The 22,931-nt window shown below is 37.8% G+C and overlaps 1 protein-coding gene across 1 annotated transcript in view; it reads right to left on the bottom strand.

Moving 5' to 3' along the window:
* CCDC141 (coiled-coil domain containing 141) overlaps positions 1-22,719 on the bottom strand; it is a 207,778-nt gene extending 185,059 nt beyond the window's left edge. Inside the window, exons 1-2 of the mRNA XM_010382868.2 lie at positions 22,416-22,719; positions 19,871-19,993 (exon numbers count right to left, since the gene is read on the bottom strand). Of these exons, the coding sequence (XP_010381170.2) occupies positions 19,871-19,993; positions 22,416-22,517 (225 nt within the window). The 5' untranslated portion in view covers positions 22,518-22,719. The remainder of the gene's footprint in view (positions 1-19,870; positions 19,994-22,415) is intronic.
* Positions 22,720-22,931: the final 212 nt, after the last annotated feature.

Here is a 22,931-nt window from a genome sequence, read left to right as displayed (position 1 = left end):
CTTCATTGTATCTAGGAAGTAACTAACTTGCTTTTGATTTTACAGGCTCAAGGTGTGAAGGGACTTGCCTCATCTCAGATGAGACGTTGGACTGTGGACTTTTGAGTTAATGCTGAAATTAGTTCAGACTTTGGGGGACTGCTGGGAAGGCATGATTGGTTTTGAAATGTGAGGACATGAGATTTGTGAGGGTAGAATGAAATGATTTGACTGTGTCCCCACCCAAATCTTATCTTGAATTGTAACAACCACAATTCCCACATGTCGTGGGAGGAACCTAGTAGGAGGTGATTGAATTATGAAGTCAACTCTTTCCTGCACTGTTCCTGTGATAGTGAATGAGTCTCATGAGATTTGATGCTTTTAAAAATGAGAGTTTCCAGCCAGGTGCAGTGGCTCATATCTGCAATCCCAGCACATTGGGAGGCTGAGGCAGGCGATCACAAGGTCAGGAAATCGAGACCATCCTGGCTAACATGGTGAAACCCCATCTTTACTAAAAATACAAAAAAATTAGCCGGGCATGGTGGCCAGTGCCTGTAGTCCCAGCTACTCGGGAAGCTGAGGCAGGAGAATTATATGAACCTGGGAGGAGGTTGCACTGAGCTGAGATTGTGCCACTGCACTCCAGCCTGGGTGACAGAGCGACACTCTGTCTCAAGAAAAAAAAAAAGAAGAGTTTCCCTGCACAAGCTCTCTCTATCTGCTGCCATCCATGTAAGATGTGACTTGTTCCTCCTTGCCTTCCACCATGATTGTGAGGCCTCCTCAGCCAAGTAGAATTGTAAGTCCATTAAACTTCTTTCTTTTGTAAATTTCCCAGTCTCAGTATGTCTTTATTAGCAGCATGAAAACAAGCTAAAAGTTCACCCAAAAGTAGCCCTGGTGTTTGTTGTTCCCTTCATTGTGTCCATGTGTACTCAGTGTTTAGCTCCCACTTACAGGTGAGAACATGCAAGATGAGATTGTTCATTTTCACCTCCTTTCCTCTCATGGTTTCCTGAACTGCCTAGAAACAGTCATCAGACTGAGAACACTGGAGCAAGAGGTCACCATCCCAGACTTCCCAACCAGAATACCATGAGATCAATTCCACTATGAGCACTGGGCACTGTAAGGCTGGTAACTCCACCTTGCCTTACATTCCTCCCGTTTTTGTTCACCTAAGAACTGGTCATCTGTCTGCTTTATAATCTTCCTATCACTGCTTCACTTCCTTCCAAACTTCACAACTGTATCTCTGGGAAATTCAGATTCATAGCCAATGAATTCTTCACTAACACTCACACTATACTTTATAAGTGCAGGCTGCTCATTTCCTGAACCCTCATCTCTCCCATACTAACAAAAGCTTCTCAGTCAGCATCACTCTTCAGTGGAACAATAGTTTACTCTTACTATTGCAAATTTTTATCTTTACATTTGTTCATTAAACTATTGCAACTTTGTATCCAGCATCATGGCTCCCGTGAAACTATTTTAGCAAATGATATCAGTGACCTCCAATCTGCCAAATACAAAGGACATTCTGATTCAAAATGGTACCCTTTGGCAATTATGTAATAATACCAGTGGGATATCTGTTGTTTTTTATCCTATAGGCTTTAAGGTTTGGGATTATCTTTGACTTTTCCCTCACTATTTGTAAAATTATTGATTCTAAAATATAGTTTATAATTAATTACTTCATCAATATACTATACAAATATACTATGTTGCTAAACAAAACCTTTTAAATTTTATCCTATTTACGCTCATTGAAAACCCCAGACTAAATTCCAATGCCTATTAATAGTATCCAAATACTTACTTTAACTCCCCAAATTTCCCATTCAAGTCCATCCCACATCTGTTATAAAGGCAACCTTCATAAAACTCTATTTTATTAAATCTACCCCCACTTTAAAAACCCACTCTTGGCCACAATCAAATCTAACTGTGTAGCCCAGTGTGTACTGCCATTCAGGCCCGGGCCCTATTCTCCACAACAGAGTAACCTCATCTCATATTTCCTGACAGAGTTCTTCACGTGCCCCATGTGTATTTTGCTTATATTTGTCTCAGGCAAATATCTCAGGATATTTGCTAATCCTGTACTCTAATCTGGAATGCCACTCTGATTCCCAATCTTTACCCATCACTTCTTTTGAGATCCAAATAAATACTTCCCTCTCTTGGGCTGATGACTCTTTATGAGCCATCTGTCAGCATTTTGTATATAGTCTTCCACATATTATCTTGCCATGACTATATTTTAAATATTAATAATACCTCCTTAAATAAGTTAGAGTAGCAATGACTAATAGGCCATTGTGGGACTTGGGCATAGCCACTTCTGAATTTGTTTAATCATCTGTGAAATGAAAATATTTCCTATCTCACAAGGTTAAAGATTAAATATCTAATGCATCTAATACAATGACTGGCATATAATAGATGATTCATAGATAGTAACCATTATAGCTTCTATAAGTTTTTCAAGGGAGTAAAAACTTTATTTTGCAATATTTCATATCCACAATCCTTTGTGTACCAACTCTGAGCTGTTTACACAGAGGGTGTCCCATAGTTACATATTGGTCCATAAGTTAATCATGAACATTCTAGGAATTACAGCAAAATCCTATTTGCAAGCTTAGCAGGGATTATTTGGTTAGAAGTATAAACATGATTTATTAAAAGGAATCACTTATGATAACTAATCAATTGGTTATGACGGAAATTTCAGGATTGAAAATGTAGTTTGATATCCCTGTGTTTAACCCTTTTTGAAGGCCAGTTCTAAGTCTCAGGTGATATAGAAAGTTTTCTGTTCTTGGAAGAAAAAGAAAATCCAAAATTTATAATTTTTTGCCTTTCTAATCTTGATTAATTATCCAGTACTTTTTCCAGGTGTCTTGCTTAGTCCTGGAGAACAGGCTTTACCAGAGATTTAAATCTTTATCCTATTTGTATATGTAATATCCAGAGCATAATTCTCTCCTCTCCAAGCACAATACATTAAATGGCTATAAACATTGATAGAACACTGAAGTTATTAGAGATCACATTCTTAAATAACATATATATCCCCCCCTTTGTTTATTATTCAGAACTTAGGCCATCATCTACAACCATAAATGAAAATTAGTCACATGTGAAACATTTATAAATAAAGCAATACCAAAAACAATTTTTAAGTTAGTTCATTTTCCAAATATGCTAACGGAAATCTTTAATGACCCGTTAACCAACATTAAGCAAAACTAACTAAGGCATATTAACAAAATCCTTTCAGCTATTTTTAGAATCTGAATTGCATTTGGCCTCCCATGTTGTTATCATTATTAAGAAACATAACCATAAAAAATCCACTGAGCAATATTTGAGCAACGGATGAACAATGAACAACAAATTAATTACATATAATATTATTACTGAAATGTGCATTAATGCTTCCAGAATTTGTAAACAGACAATTCACCATTTAATTACTGTCTTTTACTGCTAGTCTTTCAAACTGGATTAGTATGTTTTCATTTCATTGTTGCAAAATGCTTATATAATTCATTCATTTTAAAGAAATTGCTTTTCTAAGTAAAATAATTGGAATAGTTACTACATGCATATACAAATAAATTTACATGCATACCTATTTTTGAAAATATGACATTAAGAAAAATATTCCTACTCATCCTATGACAGTGTCTAATAATACTGCTTTATTAGTTGCCTTCAAACATTGGCTATTAGAAATAATTTGGCCTGGTTTTCTTTCTTTTCTCATCCTTGAAATAAATCTCCTCTCACAATTTTCCTTTTCAGGCTCTGTATGCATTAGTTTGGTAAGCAGGCTTTTCCTGGGCTAAAAAAATGAACTATTTTCATCCCCAGAAGTTGTAGTCTTCTTTATTCTCTAAATCTGCTCTACCCAATATGGAAGGCCACTAGCTACCTGAAACGTGACTTGTTCAAATTCTGATGTGCTATGAGTATAAAGTGTATACTGGACTTTGAAGTTTTAATACAAAAACGATTAAACTATCTCAATTTTTATAAAGATTAGACGCTAAGAGATAATTTTATATATTGGGGTGAATTAAACATATTAAATTATTTTCACTTGGCTCTTTTTTTACTTTTCTTCTTGAGTAGTTTTGGTAGCTTATGATTTTTAAGGTTTGGTTTCTTTCATCTAAGTGTTGAATACGTGCATAGAGTTGTTCACAGTATTCCTTTATTATACTTTTAGTATCTGTGGGGTTTATAGTGATACCCATCTTTTATGCCTAATATTAGTAATTTTTGCCCTCTTTCTTTCCTTTCTCAGTCTGGCCGAGAAAGCCTTTCAAAAAAACCAGCTTTTGATCTTACTGATTTTCCCTATTGTTTTACTATTTTCAATTTCATTGATTTCTGCTTTTATCTTCATTTTTTCCATCATTCTGCTTGATTTGGTTTTAATTTACTCTTATTTTTCCAGTTTCTTAAGGGAAAAGCTTAGATCATCAATTTGAGGCATTTGTTATTTGGTAATGTAAACATTTAATGCTCCAGAATTCATATATGGACTACCAAAAAATTTAAATTACATATGCAGCTTGCATTTGTGGTCTTATGGATTTCTATTTATTGCTGCTCCAAGAAGTGTGACACACTAGCAAAGTGTTTTCTTTTCAACATGTTAATAAAAGTTTAATAGCCTATGGGATCACTGAACCTAAGAATCTCAGGCACTCAAAGCAGTCAGCAATAGCCTTGGGTGGTTTGCGTTTCTCCAGTTTCAACTACGGAAATACTTGGGATGGGTTTTGAGTTGGCTGTTAAAGTGAAAAACATGTCTTATGAAACTGAATTTGAGAACTTATGGTTCTTCAGAGTTTCCTGTCTACTGACAGAGTAATTAAGCTTACTTAAAAAAAAAATCAGAGAACCATCTATACAATATGAGTGATGGAGCTGAAAGGTGAGACTGCTCTTTCGCCTTCTCTGTCTTCCCACTTTACTGGCTTGACTCAGTGCCTGAAATTTGTACCAGGGAAGCCCCTCTTACTGGTTCTCTGGCATTAAAGCCGGGGCTTTAGCTTCCTCACTCTGCTGTGCACATCCTCTCATGGCACCTGTAGGACCAAGCAGCAGAAAGGGTGGGGAGAGAAAAAAGCAATGTGAATTCATTCCAAGCTCTGGGACCATCGATCTTCTGGCCAGAGAGTTTTCCTCTCTCTTGGAGGGTAGGCATCTGCCTGGTTGCTTCCACTTTCACTATCACCACTGCCATTGCGGCCTGGACTGAGGCAGAGACAATAGAAACACAAAAAGCCAAAAACAAAAGCAAGGGATTTTCCCTCTCCCTCTCTGACCCTTGGATCCTCTTTCCTCTGCTCAGAACTGAGAGGGCTTTTCTGGAACTTTTTCTGTCCACATCTGGTACATATATCAGAGTGTCAATTTGTCTTTGAATTCAACCTGGGAAATACCAGAGCAAGGACATATGAAAACACTGCTGGTTTGGTGGTATTTGGAATTCTAATCCTTTCCCCCAATCTATCTGTGGGCATTAACTCTTCATCATCCTCGTCATACACGCGTTCCACCTGGGTTTATAGTCGCGGTTAGTGGAGACAGGGTGGAGGATGTTCATTTCATCTTTTGTGGTACTAGAACCAGTAAAAAAGACGAAAATTGTAATTTCACTCAAGGACCTAAGTTTCAAATATACGGTAGCAAGAAGATGGAGTACACAGACAATTTGGAGAACAAGGCTAATCACAGAGTCAGAAGTTTGCTTTATTCTCCCGAAGAGTATTAGCTAGAGGAACTTGTCATGAGAATGATATAGTCATGCCACTTGAAATCTCTAGTGTTTTACACATTTATACATTATATTTCTTATATATGTATATAATACATTTATACAGTATTATACATTATTACTATATCTCAGACAAAGTCTATAGTTTAGAAAAGATTCATTCTGGCTAAGGCTAATCAGGCAGGAGTCATAGTGGACTTAAAACACACAGACAAACCAAAACAAAAGAAAAGAAAATCCTCTCATTCTAGGCTAAGTACAATACATATGGACAGTTGGTTCTTCACATCCACATCCACAGATTCAATAAACCATGTATAAAAATATTCAGAAAAAAATAACAAAAATTAATACAAATATGAAACGAATGTGGTATAATATTTGCATAATGTTTACATTATTTTATATATTATAAGTCATCTAGAGATGATTTAAAGTATAAAGGGGGATGTGCATAGCTTATACACAACTACTATGCCATTTTATATAAAGGACTTGAGCATCAGTGCATTTTGATATCTGCAGAGATCCTGGAACCAATCCCACATAGGGACCGAGAGACAATTTCATGTCTTTCCTAGAGTAGAAAGAACTGTTACCTTCTTGACAGAATACAAAAGTATATTTTTATCCTAACATTTAATCTTACTCAGACGTATTGAAGATTGGGAGTAGGGGATGGATGGATTCTGTGTCCACTTTATCTCTGTCATTTTCATTTACATCGAACAGTCAGAGTTTTGTCCTGTCTGTCTAAATCTCAGACCTAGAGCCATTTTGTCATACTAATAAGGACTATGTGTTCTATTTTCCATGAAAAAATTTTGTTTGTAGGTTTATATTTTAAAGGACTACCTTCTAAATAGAAAACTAATATCTGGAGACTACAGGCCTATGATTTCAAAAATGCTAGCTATGATCCTGGCCTTTCAAATAGAAATGTTTTTAGTGACAAATAACATAAAGCCCAACGAACACTGGCTTAAACTTCTGTATTTATCTATGTCACAAGTAAGAAGCCTAGGGCTCAGAATAATATTTCACAGTATGAAAAAAGCATAAATTACCAATTTAAAATTTTATTTCCCCTGTTATTGTATATTGTTATGTTTCTAGTTAGGTTGTTCTACTAAAAACACATGTTCATTGCAGCACTATTCACAATAGCAAAGACATGGAATCAACCTAAATGCCCATCAATGGTACACTGAATAAAGAAAATGTGGTAAACACCATGGAATACTATGCAGCAATAAAAAAGAATGAGATAATGTCTTTTCCAGGGACATAGATGGAGCTGGAGGCCATTATCCTTAGCAAACTAAAGCAGTAACAGAAAACCAAATTTTGCATGTTCTCACTTGTAAGTGGGAGCTATATGATGAGGACAGATGGACATGGACACATAGAGGGGAACAACAGACATTGGGTCCTAATGGAGGGTGGATGGTGGGAGGAATGAGACGATCAGGAAAATAACTAGTAGGGTGCTAGGCTTAATATCTGCGTGATGAAATAATCTGTACAACAAACCCCCATGACACAATCTTACCTAAATAGCAAACCTGCACATGTACCTCTGAACTTAAAAGTTTAAAAAAAATGTGAAAACATGGTCAATATCAGATCAAAAGCATCTTTATATCAATATCTCTACTAGTGCTTTCATTTCCAAGGATAGTTTCCTGGAGGTGAAGTTAGTAGATCACAGAATGCATGCATTTTACATTTTCATGCTTTCCGGTTTCCAAAAGCTTGTGTCAATCCAAAGTCTCAGCCAGTCTTTACTCACATTCTCACCATCATTGGATGTTATTGATATTTTGAATTCATAATGGTATATTAGGCAAATAATGGTGTATCTTTTTAATTATTGTTTCATTTCTCAGGTAATTCTGATGTTGATCTTTTTAAATGTTTACTGGAAATTTATTTCTCTTTTGTAAATTGTCCATTTTTTATTTTATTTGTATTTCTTATCAATATGAAGGATTATAACCATTTGACTTCCATGTAAATTGCAAATATTTTTCTCCCTATCTATTGTTTGTCCATTAAATTAGTCTATGGGTTCTGGAAAACTCATATTCATCTCCAGGGCAGCTCAAATATCACTTTTTCTGTCAAGGTTTTCCTGGAAGAACTAAATACCCTATTTTCTACAATATACCCATAATAGTTTGTGTATATATCTGTGTGCTGAATTATAACTACAACATTTTTCTATCAAGAAAATTTATCAGAATGCAAGTCAAACACTCTAACATTATGATAGACATATCTTTGAATCTGTTCTCATTCACTCTTCATAAAGTAAATCTCTCATAAATTCAGAATTTTCTTTTTACTTATCATTAGGATTATCACCCCATCTTTCTCTTTAGAGAAACTCAGTTCCACTAATCCACTGTCTTCCCATAAAAACTCTTGTTTTCTTCTGCCTGTGCCTTTTCATTTATGAGCACTGCCTTCAAAATCCCTATAGCGTGCTCCTTCTGCATTTGCACTTTGTTGCAGTTGTGGCTGTGTAACATGCCACCCCTAATTCTAGTAGCCTGAAACAGCAACCATTTACTTTGTTCATGATTCTCAATTTGGGCAGGACTCAGTGGAGAAGGCTTGTCTCTGACCCATGCAAGTCAGCTGGGAAGTTCAACTGGGGTTGGAGAATCCACTTCCAAGGTGGCTCACTCACATGACTGGAAGTTGATTGATTGTTGGATTTCAGCCAAAGCTGTTACCTGGGAGCCTAAGCTCTCCTCTACATGGGCTTCTCTACAGTGCTGTTTGACTTCCTCACAAGGTGGGTGGGTTTCCAGAGTTACAATTCCAAGTTTCAGGAAGTAAAAGCAGCCCATCTCTTGAGGCCTGGGCCCAGAATATGGCACAACATCATCATATTACTCTAAACAGTCACAGAGTCTCCTATTTTAAGGGAAGGGATATAGATCCCACTTCTCAGGAGGAGACATTTCAAAGAATTAATAGCCATCTTTCATCTACCATAATATTCCTGAGTACTAGGTCTTTTCAAAGTTGCCAAAAGAGTTGACAGTATTTGCTATAACCAAGCCAGGTTCTGTTCCTTGCAGAAATATGGAGGACACCTCTCTTTTTTGCCTATTCTGTGTCATTTGGTGTCCCAGTAACAAAGAAGTATGGCGTGTGCCTCATCTTTTTCACAGACCTGTCAGCCTCTGCTAAGAAGTCCAACCTTGATGCCTGGGCCAGGACAGGGCCGAGGTCAGGAGTGTCTTTTGTAAATTTTCTTACTCTTCGGTCTCTGCCTACAAAATTCTCTCCTAGAATTCTTGCCCTTTTGGTAAATCAACTCCATCAGCACCTCATTGGTTATGGCCATACTCTAAACGCCCACTCAACCTGAACTGGTAAATTATTTGTGAAATCCAGAATATTATGTACCCTAACTTCATGTTGAAGAAGTCTATTTTAATGGACACCCTAGACTCTCTTAAATCAACATGTCTCACATCTACTTGTGAAAACCATATTTTACAGAATCGGCCAAGGCACTTTTCAAATATAAAGAATGCTATTTAAACTTAAGCCTCTTGGACCACTGTACTGCTCCCTTCTAGTCACTGGAAATGAACCAGGGAAAGAAAACACTCTATAAACAAGCAAGGTGCCAAGCGAGGCAGGGAAAGTCACCAGGAAGTTGTGCTGCCTCATAGTTATGAGAACACTATTTTCATTTTTTAGTGGAAAAAGTTCTCCATTTTCAAAACCCTAAAAGAGAAATTAAAGCACTAACTAATTACCACCCGGCCACAATTCCGGCATCGTTCCCACGTTGTTCCAGTCACCTTCTTCAAAATGATCCATGAAGAATAAGGCAGGAACTTTACATACACAGAAGACAAGAACACCATCTATTTCGAACACAGATCAATACATGTTGGAATTTGGAAGGTGCCAATTGATCTCATTCCTTTCCTTTCAAGATTCTGAATCAACTGAGAAATAGAAATCCGGGTGAGTGAGGGATAAGAATATATGCTGTTATTACTGGTAAAGTTAGACTGGAGGATGGAGTTGATTTGCATTTCTGCATTTTCTCCCTATAACCTATCCCATAGAACCTCCCTGTGGAGAGAGGCGGATCTGAGGAACAGATATGTAACTGGCTGCCCTAGGTGGGATTGTGGCCTGTGTCTGCCAGGTGGGGACATCTGGCCAGGTGAGCAGAAGCAGAGAGAAAAGAGAACCTGCAGCCCATAGTTAAGTGGATCTGTGGAAAGAGCCCTTGAGGCTCCCCCAGTCTCACCAATAAGGTGACACAGGCCTCCCTACTTGTGTGGGAAAGAGAAAGTGAGGAGATATAAATGGAAACATCTTCCCCAACACTTCTCAGAGAGTAAATTCTTGAAGGTGTGGGTCAACAGGAGCACAGGGAAAGAGATAAAGTGGCTCCTATATAAAGTAAGCATTTAGAGTAAAACACTGCTGTGACATAGATAATGTAAAACAGGTTAGTCCTCTTCTAACACTGTCTGAAAGTGTTTCATCACATTCACAACACACATGCTATGAAATTTCCTCTAATATGCAAATATAAATAATTCAAGTCACACAGCTTTGGAATACATTCTTAAAGAATATCATAAAGAAAATGAGAAGCAACCTACGGAATGGCAGAAGATATTTGTAAATCATGTGTGTGATAAGCCATTAATATCGAAAATATAAAAAGAACTTCTACAACTCAATAACAAAAAATCCAAACAACTTGCTTTAAAAGTGGATAAAGGATTTGAATAGATATTTCACCAAAAAAGATATACATTGGCCAATAAGCCCATGAAAAGATGCTCAACATCATCCACTTTAGGGAAATCCAAATTTAAACCACAATGACATATCACTTCACACCTAACAGGATGGCTATGACTTTTTAAAAAAGAAACAAACAAGAAACAAGTTATGGACAGGATGTGGACCAATTGGAACACATATAACGTTGGTGGGAACAAAAGTTAATGCAGTTGCTGTGGAAAATATTTTGATGTTTCCTCAAAACGCTAAAAACAGAAATACCCAGCATGGGACCCAGCAATTTCGCTCCTACATATATATTCAAAAGAATTGAAAACAGATACTCAAACAGATACTCGTACACCAACGTTCATTGTAGCATCATTCATAAGGGCCAAAAAGTGGAAACAACTTAAGTGTCTATTGACAGATGAATGAATAAACAAAATGTACCATGTCATTACAATGGATTATTATTCATTACGCAAAAAGGAATGAAAGTCTGATACATGCTGCAATATGGGTGAACCTTGAAAACATCATATGCTAAGTGAAATAAGTCAGGTACAAAAGGACAAATATTGTGTGATTCCATTTATATGGGGTATCTAGAAAAGACAAATTCATAGAGACAGAAAGTGGATTAGAGCTTACCAGTGGAAGTAATAATTGGAGTTATTTTTTTACTGGGTACTGAGTTTCTGTTTGGGGTGATGAGAAAGTTCTGGAAATAGTGGTGATGGTTGCACAACACTGCGAATGTAATTAATGCCACTGAATTGTACATATAAAATGAATAAAATGGCAAATTATACATTATGTGTATTCTACCATAATAAAAATATTTTCTAAATGCATTCTTAGTAAATATTTCACATCAACACCAGAAAACCTCGCTATCTCTTTTATGTAAGTCTTTTACAAGACTTTTAGTTTTACTACTAATATATTCTATTCATAGTACGTTCATTTCTAGCTCAGAAAATAGAAATAGGGCAAAAATAAGCATTCCCTGAATTGGAGATTCAGTCAGAACAGGACACCAGTAAATTTATGAGAGTCAAATTAGAGGTGAAATTTTCCAGAGTTTTACCACGTTAAACGGTCATTCTTCACTGAATGCTAACTGCAACTACAGTTGCCAGTGCCCAGGAGGTTTTCCTGATTCTTACAGTCATAATTCCCCCAGACAACAGCAATGTAATGGAAAGTCAGATGTTAAGAACATTCTTGGCAACTTCCCTAAGGAATTTCCAACTTTTTTTCTTTCTTTAACACTCTGTACCTCACCTGAGGATGTAATGTCAATAGTAGCCACAGGCAGATCTTCTTTACCTGGTTTAAATCTACCTTTTCCGGAATCCTTCTTTTTCATTGTAAATGATTTGAATATGGTTTGGAAATCTAGATGCCTTTTGGGAATTAAAGTTTTTTCCACTTGATTATATTTTCATCACTGAAAACAGGAAAATATTTTTTCTCTGGACACTCCACTGAGATTAAGTACATCGCAGAAGGGAAAATAAGATCTCTAGGGTACAGATATTACCCACATTAGAGGCACTTATAAAAATTCTGGGTTTTCAGAATTTTTTTCTTTAGTCTATATTACTAGCGTTTGAAATAATTTTCAGTGGAAAGCAGAAAATAGCTTTTCTATTAAATTAAACATTTAATATATCAAATTACTCTGATGTACTCATTAACATAATTATGCCATTTTTTCTTTGAAAAGTAGCATGTACTTCCATATATTATTGTATTTCTTCCCCAAATTTTCTTTTTAGGTGTGTGAAGGTAACTGTTATTATTCTGATTTCTCAAATAAAGACCCTGAGACCAGAGAGACTAAGTGTTGTGCCCAAATCAGAGTGGACTCAGCACCAAATACTACACCCTTCCAATGCCATTTTCACAGCATTCTTTATGATTAGAACAAATTGCAAGACCCTGTACATACAACAAGGACTGGAATAAACATTAAATATTAAGTATTATTGGCTTATTGAACTACTAATGTCCTCATCCTTCAAAAGCTCACATTCAGACTATCTTGGATCTAACAATTTTCTGCTACAGGTTAAATCTGTGCCTATCTTGACAGCATATTAACTAGTGAATTGGTTGAATTTATGATCTATCCATTTGTGAAATGGAATTTACATTTTCATTATTTTTAAAAGTCTTTTCTCAGCAAATCTGAAATAGACTTCAGACTCCTTGATCATTTTCTTTTTTAGACTCATAATATTAGATTTAGGTATAACTAGATGATAAAACTACTAGTTAAAGTTTGTTAGGGCTGAGTGGCTGGATTGAGAGTGGTGAGTAGTTGGGGGAGAATATGAGAGATGGACCTTAAGAGGTTATGGCTAGAGGTCTAGATGAAGGTAAAAGATCTTTTTGTTTGAGACCTCATTTTCTTAGATCCATGTGCAGGGAGGGACAATGGTACATTATGGTAAGATCCACAATAAATATGAAGCTTTAATCTGTCCTGTTCCTTCATTTTAAAGATAAAAAGTCTGAAGTCTGGAAAACTTAAATGGCTAGTCCACACATAGCCTGAATGGCATCAAAGAACAAGATGTTTAACTCTAGAACCAGTGCTTTCTAAAGAGGATAGAAATGGAAACCCCTCTTCCTTTTTTTATTTCCAACTTTAAGTTTAGGGCTAAATGTGCAGGATGGGCAGGTTTGTTGTACAGGTAAATGTGTGCTATGGTGGTTTGCTATACAGATCATCCCAACACCCAGGTATTAAGCCCAACATCCATTAGCTATTCTTCCTGATGCTCTCCCTCCTCCCACCTCCCACCCTGACAGGCACCAGTGTGTGTTGTTCCCCCAACTGTGTCCATGTGGTCTCATCATTCAGTTCCTCCTTATAAGTAAGAACACATGGTATTTGGTTTTCTGTTTCTGAGTTAGTTTGCCAAGGACAATGGCCTCCAGCTCCATCTATGTCCCTGCAAAAGACATGATCTCATTCCTGTTTATGGCTGCATCATATTCCATGGTATATATGTACCACATTTTCTTTATCCAGTCTATCATTGATGGGATTTTAAGTTGATTCCATGTCTTTGCCATCATGAATAGTATTGCAATGAGCATGCTCATGCATATAACTTTATAACAGAATGATTTACATTCCTTTGGGTATATACCCAGTAATGGGATTGATGGGTTGAATGGTATTTCTGCCTCTAGGTCTTTGAGGAAATGCCACACTGTCTTCCACAATTCCACAATGATTCAACTAATTTACACTCCTACCAGCATGGTAACAGCATTCCTTTTTTGCCACAACCTCACCAGCTTCTGCTGTTGTTTTTTCATTTTGTTTTGTTTTGTTTTGTGACAGAGTCTCGCTCTGTCACCCAGGCTGGAGTGCAGTGGTGTGATCTCAGCTCACTGCAAGCCCCGCCTGTCAGGTTCATGACATTCTCCTGCCTCAGCCTCCCGAGTAGGTGGGACTACAGGCACACACCACCCAGCCCTGCCAATTTTTTGCATTTTTAGTAGAGCTGGGGTTTCACCATGTTAGCCAGGATGGTCTCAATCGCCTGACCTCATGATCTGCCTGCCTTGGCCTCCCAAAGTGCTGGGATTACAGGTGTGAGTCACCGTGCCTGGCTTTTTTTTTTTTTTTTTTTTAGATGGAGTCTCACTCTGTCACCCAGGCTGGAGTGTGGTGGCATGATCTCAGCTCACTGCAAGCCCTGCCTCCTGGGTTCACACCATTCTCCTGTCTCAGCCTCCTAAGTATCTGGGACTTCAGGTGCCTGCCACCACAGCCAGCTAATTTTTTGTATTTTTAGTAGAGATGGGGTTTCACCGTGTTAGCCAGGATGGTCTCAATCTCTTGACCTCATGATCCACCCACCTCGGCTTCCCAAAGTGCTGGGACTACAGGTGTGAGCCACCGCGGCCGGCCGCGTCTACTGTTTTTTGACATTTTAATAATAGTCATTCTGACTGTTGTGAGATGGTATCTCATTGTGGTTTTGATTTACATTTCTCTATTGATCAGTGATTTTGAGCTTTTTTTTAATGTTTGTTGGCTGCATGTATGTCTTCTTTTGAGAAGTGTCTGTTCATGTGTTTTGCCTATTATTTAATGGGGTTGGTTGTGGGTTTTTTTTTTTTTTTTTTTTTTTTTTGGCCAAATAACAAGCTAGCACCATGATGACAAGATTAAATCTACACATGACAATACTAACCTTAAATGTAAATGGAAATGCCCACTTAAAAGACACAGAATGGCAAGCGGGATAAAGACCCAAGACCCATTGGTATGCTGTCTTCAAGAGATCATCTCACACGCAAAGACTCACATAGGCTCAAAATACAGGGATGGAGGAAAATTTACCAAGCAAATAGAAAATAGAAAAATTAAGATTTGCATTCCAAGTTTCTGACAAAAGAGACTGCAAACCAACAAAGACTTAAAAAGACAAAGAAGAGCATTGCATAAAGGTAAAAAGTTCGATTCAACAAGAAGAGCTGAATATCCCAAATATATTTGTACCCAATACAGGAGAACCCAGTTCTTAGAGAACTTCAAAGAGATTTAGACCCCCATACAATAATAGTGGGAGACTTTAACACCGCAGCAGACTTTAACTGTGGACCTGATAGTTATATACAGAACTGTCCACCCCAAAACAACAGAACATACATTATTCTCATCGCCACATGACACTTACTTTAAAATTGCTTACATAATCAGAAGTAAAAGATTCCTCAGCCAATGCAAAAGAACTGAAATCATAACAGTCTCTCAGACAATAGCACAATCAAATTAGAAGTTGAGATTAAGAAATTCACTCAAATCATACAACTAAATGAAAATTGAACAATGTGCCCCAGGATGACTCTTGGTCAAATAATGAAATTAAGGCAGAAATCAAGAAGTTCTTCTTCTTTTTTTTTTTTTAAGACAGAGTCTTGCTCTGTGACCCAGGCTGGAGCGCAATGGTTCAATCTCGGCTTACTGCAACCTCTGCCTCCTGGGTTCAATAAATTCTCCTGCCTCAGCCTCCCAAGTGGCTGGAATTACAGTTGCACACCACTATGCCTGGCTAATTTTTGTATTTTTAGTAGAGACGAGGTTTCACCATGTTAGCCACGCTGGTCTCAAACTCCTGACCTCAGATGATCCACCCACCTTGGCCTGCCAAAGTGCTGGGATGACAGGCATGAACCACTGTGCCCAGCCTAATAAGTTCTTTGAAACTAATGAGAACCAAGATACAATGTACCAGAATCTCTGGGATGCAGCTAAAGCAGTATGAAGAGAGAAATTTACAGCACTAAAATGCCCTCATCAAAAAGCTAGAAAAATCTCAAGTTAACAACCTAACATCATAACTAAAAGAAAGACCCAAGAACAACAAACCACTTAAGCTGGCAGCAGACAAGAAATAACCAAGATCAGAGCTGAACTGAAAGAGATAGAGACACAAAAAAACTTTCAAAAAAATCAATGAATCCAAAAGGCTAGTTTTTTGAAAAAAATTAATACAATAGATAGGCCACTAGCAAGACTAATAAAGAAGAAAAGAGAGAAGCATCAAATAAACACAATTTGAAATGATAAGGGGGTTATCATCACTGACCCAACAGAAATACAAGCAACCATCAGAGAATACTATAAACACCTCTATGCACATAAACTAGAAAATCTAGAAAAAATGAATAAATTCCTGGACACATGCACCCTCCCAAGACTGAAGCAGGAAGAAATTGAATCCTTGAATAGATCAATAATGAGTTCTGAAATTGAGGCAGTAATAAATAGCCTGCCAACCAAAAAAAAGCCCAGGACCAGATGGACTCACAGTTGACTTCTATCAGAGGTATAAAGAAGAGCTGGTACCATTCCTATTGAAACTATTCAAAAATTGAGGAGGAGTGACTCCTCCCTAACTTGCCCTTATGCCAAAACCTGGCAGAGATACAACAAAAAAGAAAACTTCAGACCTTGATGAACATCGATGCAAAAATCTTCAACAAAATACTAGCAAACCAAATCCAGCAGCACACCAAAAAGCTTATCCACCACAATCAAGTAGGCTTCATTCCACATATGCAAATCAATAAATATGATTCATTACATAAACAGAACTAAAGACAAAAGCCACATGATAATCTCAATAGACACACAAAAGGCCTTTGATAAAATTCAACATCCATTCATGTTAAAAACTCTGAATAAACTAGGTATTGAAGGAACATACTTCAAAATAATAAGAGTCATATATGACAAACCCACAGCCAATATTATATTGAATGGGCAGAAACTGGAAGCACTCCCCTTGCCCACCAGTACAAGACAAGGATGCCTATTCAACATAGTATTGGAAGTTGTGGCCAGGGCAATCAGGCAAGAGAAACAAATGAAGAACATTCAAATAGGAAGAGAGGAAGTAAAACTATCTTTGCAGATGACATGATCCTACATCTAAAGATATAGGAAAAATCTCATCATCTCAGCCCAAAAACTTCTGAAGCTAATAAGCTACTTCAGCAAAGTCTCAGGATACAAAATCAATGTGCAAAAATTGCTAGCATTCCTATACAACAACAACAGGCAAGCCGAGAGCCAAATCACAAATGAACTCCCATTCACAACTGCCACAAAAAGAATAAAATACCTAGGAATACAACTAACAAGAAAAGTGAAGGACCTCTTTTAGGGGAACTGCAAACCACTGCTTGAAGAAATCAGAGATGACACAAACAAATGGGAGAACATTCCATGCTCATGGATAGGAAGAATCAATATCGTGAAAATGGCCATACTGCCCAAAGCAATTTATAGATTCAATACTATTCCCATTAAACTACCATTGACATTCTTCACAGTATTAGAAAAAAACTTTTTGGCCAGGCGCGGTGGCTCAAGCCTGTAATCCCAGCACTTTGGGAGGCCGAGATGGGCGGATCACGAGGTCAGGAGATCGAGACCATCCTGGCTAATACTGGTGAAACCCTGTCTCTACTAAAAAATACAAAAAACTAGCTGGGCGAGGTGGCGGGTGCCTGTAGTCCCAGCTACTCGGGAGGCTGAGGCAGGAGAATGGCGTAAACCCGGGAGGCGGAGCTTGCAGTGAGCTGAGATCCGGCCACTGCACTCCAGCCTGGGCGACAGAGCGAGACTCTGTCTCAAAAAAAAAAAAAAAAAAAGAAAAAGAAAAAAACTTTTAAAATTCATATGAAACCAAAGAAGAGCCCGAATAGCCAAGGCAATCCTAAGCAAAAGAATGATGCTGGAGGCATCACTCTACCCAACTTCAAACTATACTACAGGAAAACCCTTTTTTAGCTGAGCTACAGGATGGATTTAGGTATGCACATTTGAGCACAGGGTAGAAGGCAGGAGCTGAATTGCTGCACCTAAGAAGGCATTTCCCTTCTGTAGCCCTGGATGGAGTAGGGATGAAGGGAGAAGCAAGGTAGCCTGAGTTCCAAACTGAGTTGAGCTCACCCACCACTACCCACAATTTATCAGTGGACTGGGAAATGCTGGCTGGGCGTGAATTACTAGTGGGAACTGGGAAAAATATGTGGTTTCAAGCCCAGGTTAGCTTCAGCAGACACAGTTGGCTGGTATATACAAAGGAGCTGGGGACACAAGAGATCATGAGAAAGCAAACTTCTGGAAATGGTCAGAAACTTCAAGTAAGTATTGCATTTCTACAGTTCATGGAATTGGGGATTCATGACAAGTTTACACAACGTTTTGTGTAGCAGGAAGACCTTGAGTTGTTAGCCAAATCACACTAGTTTGTGACATAAGTAGAGCTAAACAATAGGTGTTTTAATTCCTGGTTCATTGATCTTCCACGTCATAATGGGGTTTTCCTACATACAAAAGACTTACCAATAACTAGGGATTTCTGCCTTGCAAGACAACCTAAATCCCAGAGTAAGGAGCTGTCAAACAGGGGAATAAATTCTGCATTCTAAGGGCCTTCGTCTTTGTATTAATTCTTTCTTCAGCTTCTTGGTTTTATTTACTCAATTACTTTTACCACTGTTCAAGCAGAAAACCACTGTCTATATATCAGATGCAGATCAAATCTTCTAAATCTAGAAAGCAAATATGAATTTCAGCCTAGATGTAACAAAGAAAACAGTAATATTAAAGTACTAAAAATGCAGAGCATCCTAGTCTTTGCAGTCCTCTGAATCCTCATTAAACCTCTTTGAACCTCTTTGATCTTAGTGAAGATATTTCATTTGTCTATGAGGTTATTACTCACAGGGCTGGCTCCCTCAGAGGTTCCTCAGAATGGAACACCGTTTAGGGTTTAATGCTGTATCTGTTACTGTGTTGAAAATTTTGTAAATTAAGTCCAATGGGACAACAGAGCAAGTTCTGAGGGCTTGGCACCTCATCAGACATGTGGTCTTATCTCCTGGAGATAGAGTCGGCTGTCCTGTCTGCTCCTCAGCTCCACTCAGTGACTGTTGCCACCTCCTATAGCTGGAGCTGTGGCCAAGGTGAAACTTAAGAAGGGTGGGGTCAAAGCCAGGTCCTTTGCACTGAGTCATGGGTGAGGCCATGCACCTGTGAGGGTCTGCACTCATCTTACACATGAAGGAGCTAGACATTAAATAATGAATAAAATTCACCATGACGGGTCAAGAAAATGCTTTTCCCTGCTTTTTGAACAAAAAGCCCCAAATTTTTATTTGCCCTGGGTCCCACAAATTATGTAGCTGGCTCTGATCTTATCTGGCCTTTATCTGGCAACCTCAAACCAATGTTACTTTTAGATTTCTAACTAAATACTCTCAACATATATAAAATAGTATGTCTGGTTTTGCTAAAAGTATTATTTGGTTTCAAGAACTCTTAATACTAAGCACGGAATCAGATATTTCCAATAGTCCAACGGGGGAAAAGTCTTCTAAATTATTTTTGCCAGCAGGTATCATTAACAATAGAAATTGTGGATCTGTTTTTGTGACTTGATGGTGTAATGCATGAAATGAAAAAATGATGGAGTTTTTTTTCCACTGAGGCAGCCAGGAAAAAAAATTACTTTTTTCTCCACAGTGAAAATATTATCATTCCATATTTTCTATCACATTAGGGAAAATTTTTTTAAATCTTGTTACTTCTCTCTGATGCCGTTTGTGCGTAAATAACTACTGATTTTTCCATTATCTACCTGGTATCATATTAAAGTGGCACTAGGCCAGTAACAGCAGAGGAATCAAGAAGTATAAGAAATAGTTTTTTATTTCTCTTTAATTTTGTTTTTGCTTCACATCTTAGCATCTTACCTTGAGCTTGGCCAAAAGAAGTTCATGATCATGAAGAAGTTTTTTGGTTTCATCTTGACTGCTGCCAATTTCTAGAAGATTGGGCTGTGATTCAGCCAGTTGAAGTTGTACCCATTTGCCACACTAAAAATAAAAATTAAATTAAGTGCACTTTTAGTTCCTCTTGTTCCTTCCTCTTCACCCTTCTCATTTTCAATATATCTTTTAAATTTCCAGTTATACTGTAAACACTTTTTTCTATTTTCTATTTTGTCCATTCTTTCCATAGATATGGGGTTTACTTCAATTGAAACATAGCAGATCTAATATAAATCCATGCCCTGCCTTTTATTTTTTATTCTTAGGATAAATTATTCTTTCATGGCATATGGGATTTGAGTTAAAAATTCCCAAATGAGGAAAACATACAATGGATTACGTATTACTGAATATTATAAAGTTACAGAATAATTTACACAACTGTATCCTCTCTCACTCATAAAACTGAACTCAATAAAAACAGTGAAATTCCACTTGGGCAAGTAGGATGCAAATTTTCACCACAGAGGAAAGTTCTTGTAAATGCAGTTTAGGTTGATAAGTGTCTTTACATTGGCCTTGCTGGTTTAGCTGAAAATAATAAATATCAGATGAAGGAATTGATTTTTATCTTATTTCAAAGGTAAAATATACTGTTTTCCAACCTTAGTTGTTGAATATTCATCAAAGCATGTAGGAAAATATTAACAAAATTAGATGCCTGTGACAACTGCCATTTGAGCACAGTCAAATTGCTTTCCACACAAGATTTACACCGCTCTAAGACATAATTTGTCATTGCATTTCCTGAGGAATTGCTTTTCTAAGAAGCAACAACTCATTAAGCAAAAGGAACCACTAACAGACATGTGCATGTAGATACATGAATTACTAAAGAGAAATTAGAAAAACGTGTTTCTATTTTAGAATATATTCAGTCCCATGAGACAGTTTGGAACGTCACTATAAATCACACACAGGCACTCCTATTCCATTAAGATGGACTTTCTACTCTGAATTGCTTGGGGTGTGTTTTGTATGGAGATGGCAGTAAGGTAAGAGAGCTGAGGAGAGGGTAGTGGGGGAACATTCTTAGAAACACAATTCAGTTAAAATAAGAGTTTCCTGTGTAATTTTCCAGTGTAATTTTTTTGTGTTCAAGCTACCTCTGATTCTTCTGTAATTTATCCTCTAATATTATTCCTCATCTTGCTCCAAGAATGTTTCATATTTGAGGAAATGAAAAGTTAACTTTTTGAAAAATAGTGAGTTTGTCTCTTTTCCCTCATTGCTGAAATCGGCAGTTAACTCAAAGTATCATTAATCCCGTGCAAGTGGTCTGTTCGCACCACTTCTGCGCCAGGCTTCTTTTCATCTCCACTCCGGAACTCTGAAAAGATGGGAGGGTGAGGAAGTCAGCAGAGGCCTGGTTCCTGTGGGAGATAAGTCTCACAACACCAGAAAATCTGCCTTGGTAGGAACACTTTCCATTCTGTCCTTCTACAGTGAATCGTTTTGCTCAATATCAAGTGCTGTTTTCCTGGTATGAATTTTCACATTACCATAAAATTCACAGCAATTAAGTTAAAGTAAGCACGCTTGCTGTCCATGCTCTAACAAAAGGCCAGAAAAGTCATTCAATTAAGCCTAGTGGGGACCTGAAAGTAACTGGTTTGTGACCATCAGCTTGTTTGCCAGCTTTCCCTTCATTCAACACTGAATTATTTAGGTGGAATATCATCTAAAGCCCAAGCCTAGTGCTTGAAAGGTTTTTTTTTTTTTTTGCAGGGCATTTCCATGGAGAATAAAATCATCGATGTCTTCTTCAACCTAAAGATGTGTGGTCATCTTTGCAAATGGGCAAATGGCTTGTCATAAAACATGCAGTAATCGTAAACCCTAAGTGGCTTCTACTTCCTGCTGTTAAGAACAAATTTGACACAAACCTTTTGTACCTTTCCCTGCAGGGTCTTCATTACTGAACAAGGATTTAGTAGTGTCTTTACCATGTCAAAACCAGTGTTGCAAAGGGTACATGTCGGAGCCCTTTCCTTAGGTGTTTTCTGAGTTCCATCATGCTTAAAGCGGTGCCCTCCCCATGTCTGTCAGGACCTGCCTCCTTCCACCTCCATCACATCCAGTCTCAAAAATCACAAGCATTTCACAGGTCCATTGGATTCTTCAGTCAGGCAATCATGAACTTCCAATTACCAATGCCTTGCTTTTAAAAACCAAATTGATAGTATATGCTAGAAGTTTTCTTTTCTTTTTCTTTCTTTCTTTTCTTTTTTTTTAAATCAAGCAGGTGTAGATGCTTTCTGGCTGACTGAAAGGAAAGAGAATCTCTGGTAACTGCTGAAACTTGTAGAGGTTTCTCTTAGTAGCCAATTTAAGAAAGCAGTAAGAGTGCTTGCTGCGTTGTCTTCTCTATGCTGTGTCCTGACGATTGTATGGGATTTTCTTTAGGGTTTTCAACACACAGCTAGAAGCCCACAGCCGCCCAGAAAAAAGGAAGTTGTTAGCTTACCTTTATGACAGCTATAACGATTTTGGAGTCCCCAGCCTGCACAGCAACTGAACTGACTGTCGTCGTAGAAAGCTCCACACTAGGACTTCCTTGGCTGGACATGGTACTTTAGAACCACAGTTTATACTTTGGGCAGCCTCTGGACAGTTGTGTGTCTGCTGGTCATTTCAGAAGGCAACCACCAGGGTTACTTGGATTCATTCAGGGAAAGAGCTCAGCTCACACTGATTACTCTGCCAAAAGGAAAGAACAGGAGGTTAAAAATAGACAACCCCATTGAGTTTATCGTGAGAGAGAAAGGAGCGAAGCCAACGAGAGAGAACTGCCACGCCCCTAGTATGGTAACACTAAGTGCCTGTTATTTTTGCTGTTATCTTAAATGTGGAGGACAGCTTCAAGCTCTTTCCTTATCAGCTGATGTTTGATAACAAATGGAAAAAAAAATTACATCCTGACAACCCAAATTAGTTTTGCCACCGAAACTATGCAATTGTAACCACGGACTTTGAAACCAGT

This window comes from Rhinopithecus roxellana, chromosome 14 (genome assembly GCF_007565055.1).
Source record: "Rhinopithecus roxellana isolate Shanxi Qingling chromosome 14, ASM756505v1, whole genome shotgun sequence".
NCBI classification, from domain to species: domain Eukaryota; kingdom Metazoa; phylum Chordata; class Mammalia; order Primates; family Cercopithecidae; genus Rhinopithecus; species Rhinopithecus roxellana.
This window is presented reverse-complemented; position numbering and strand designations above follow the sequence as displayed.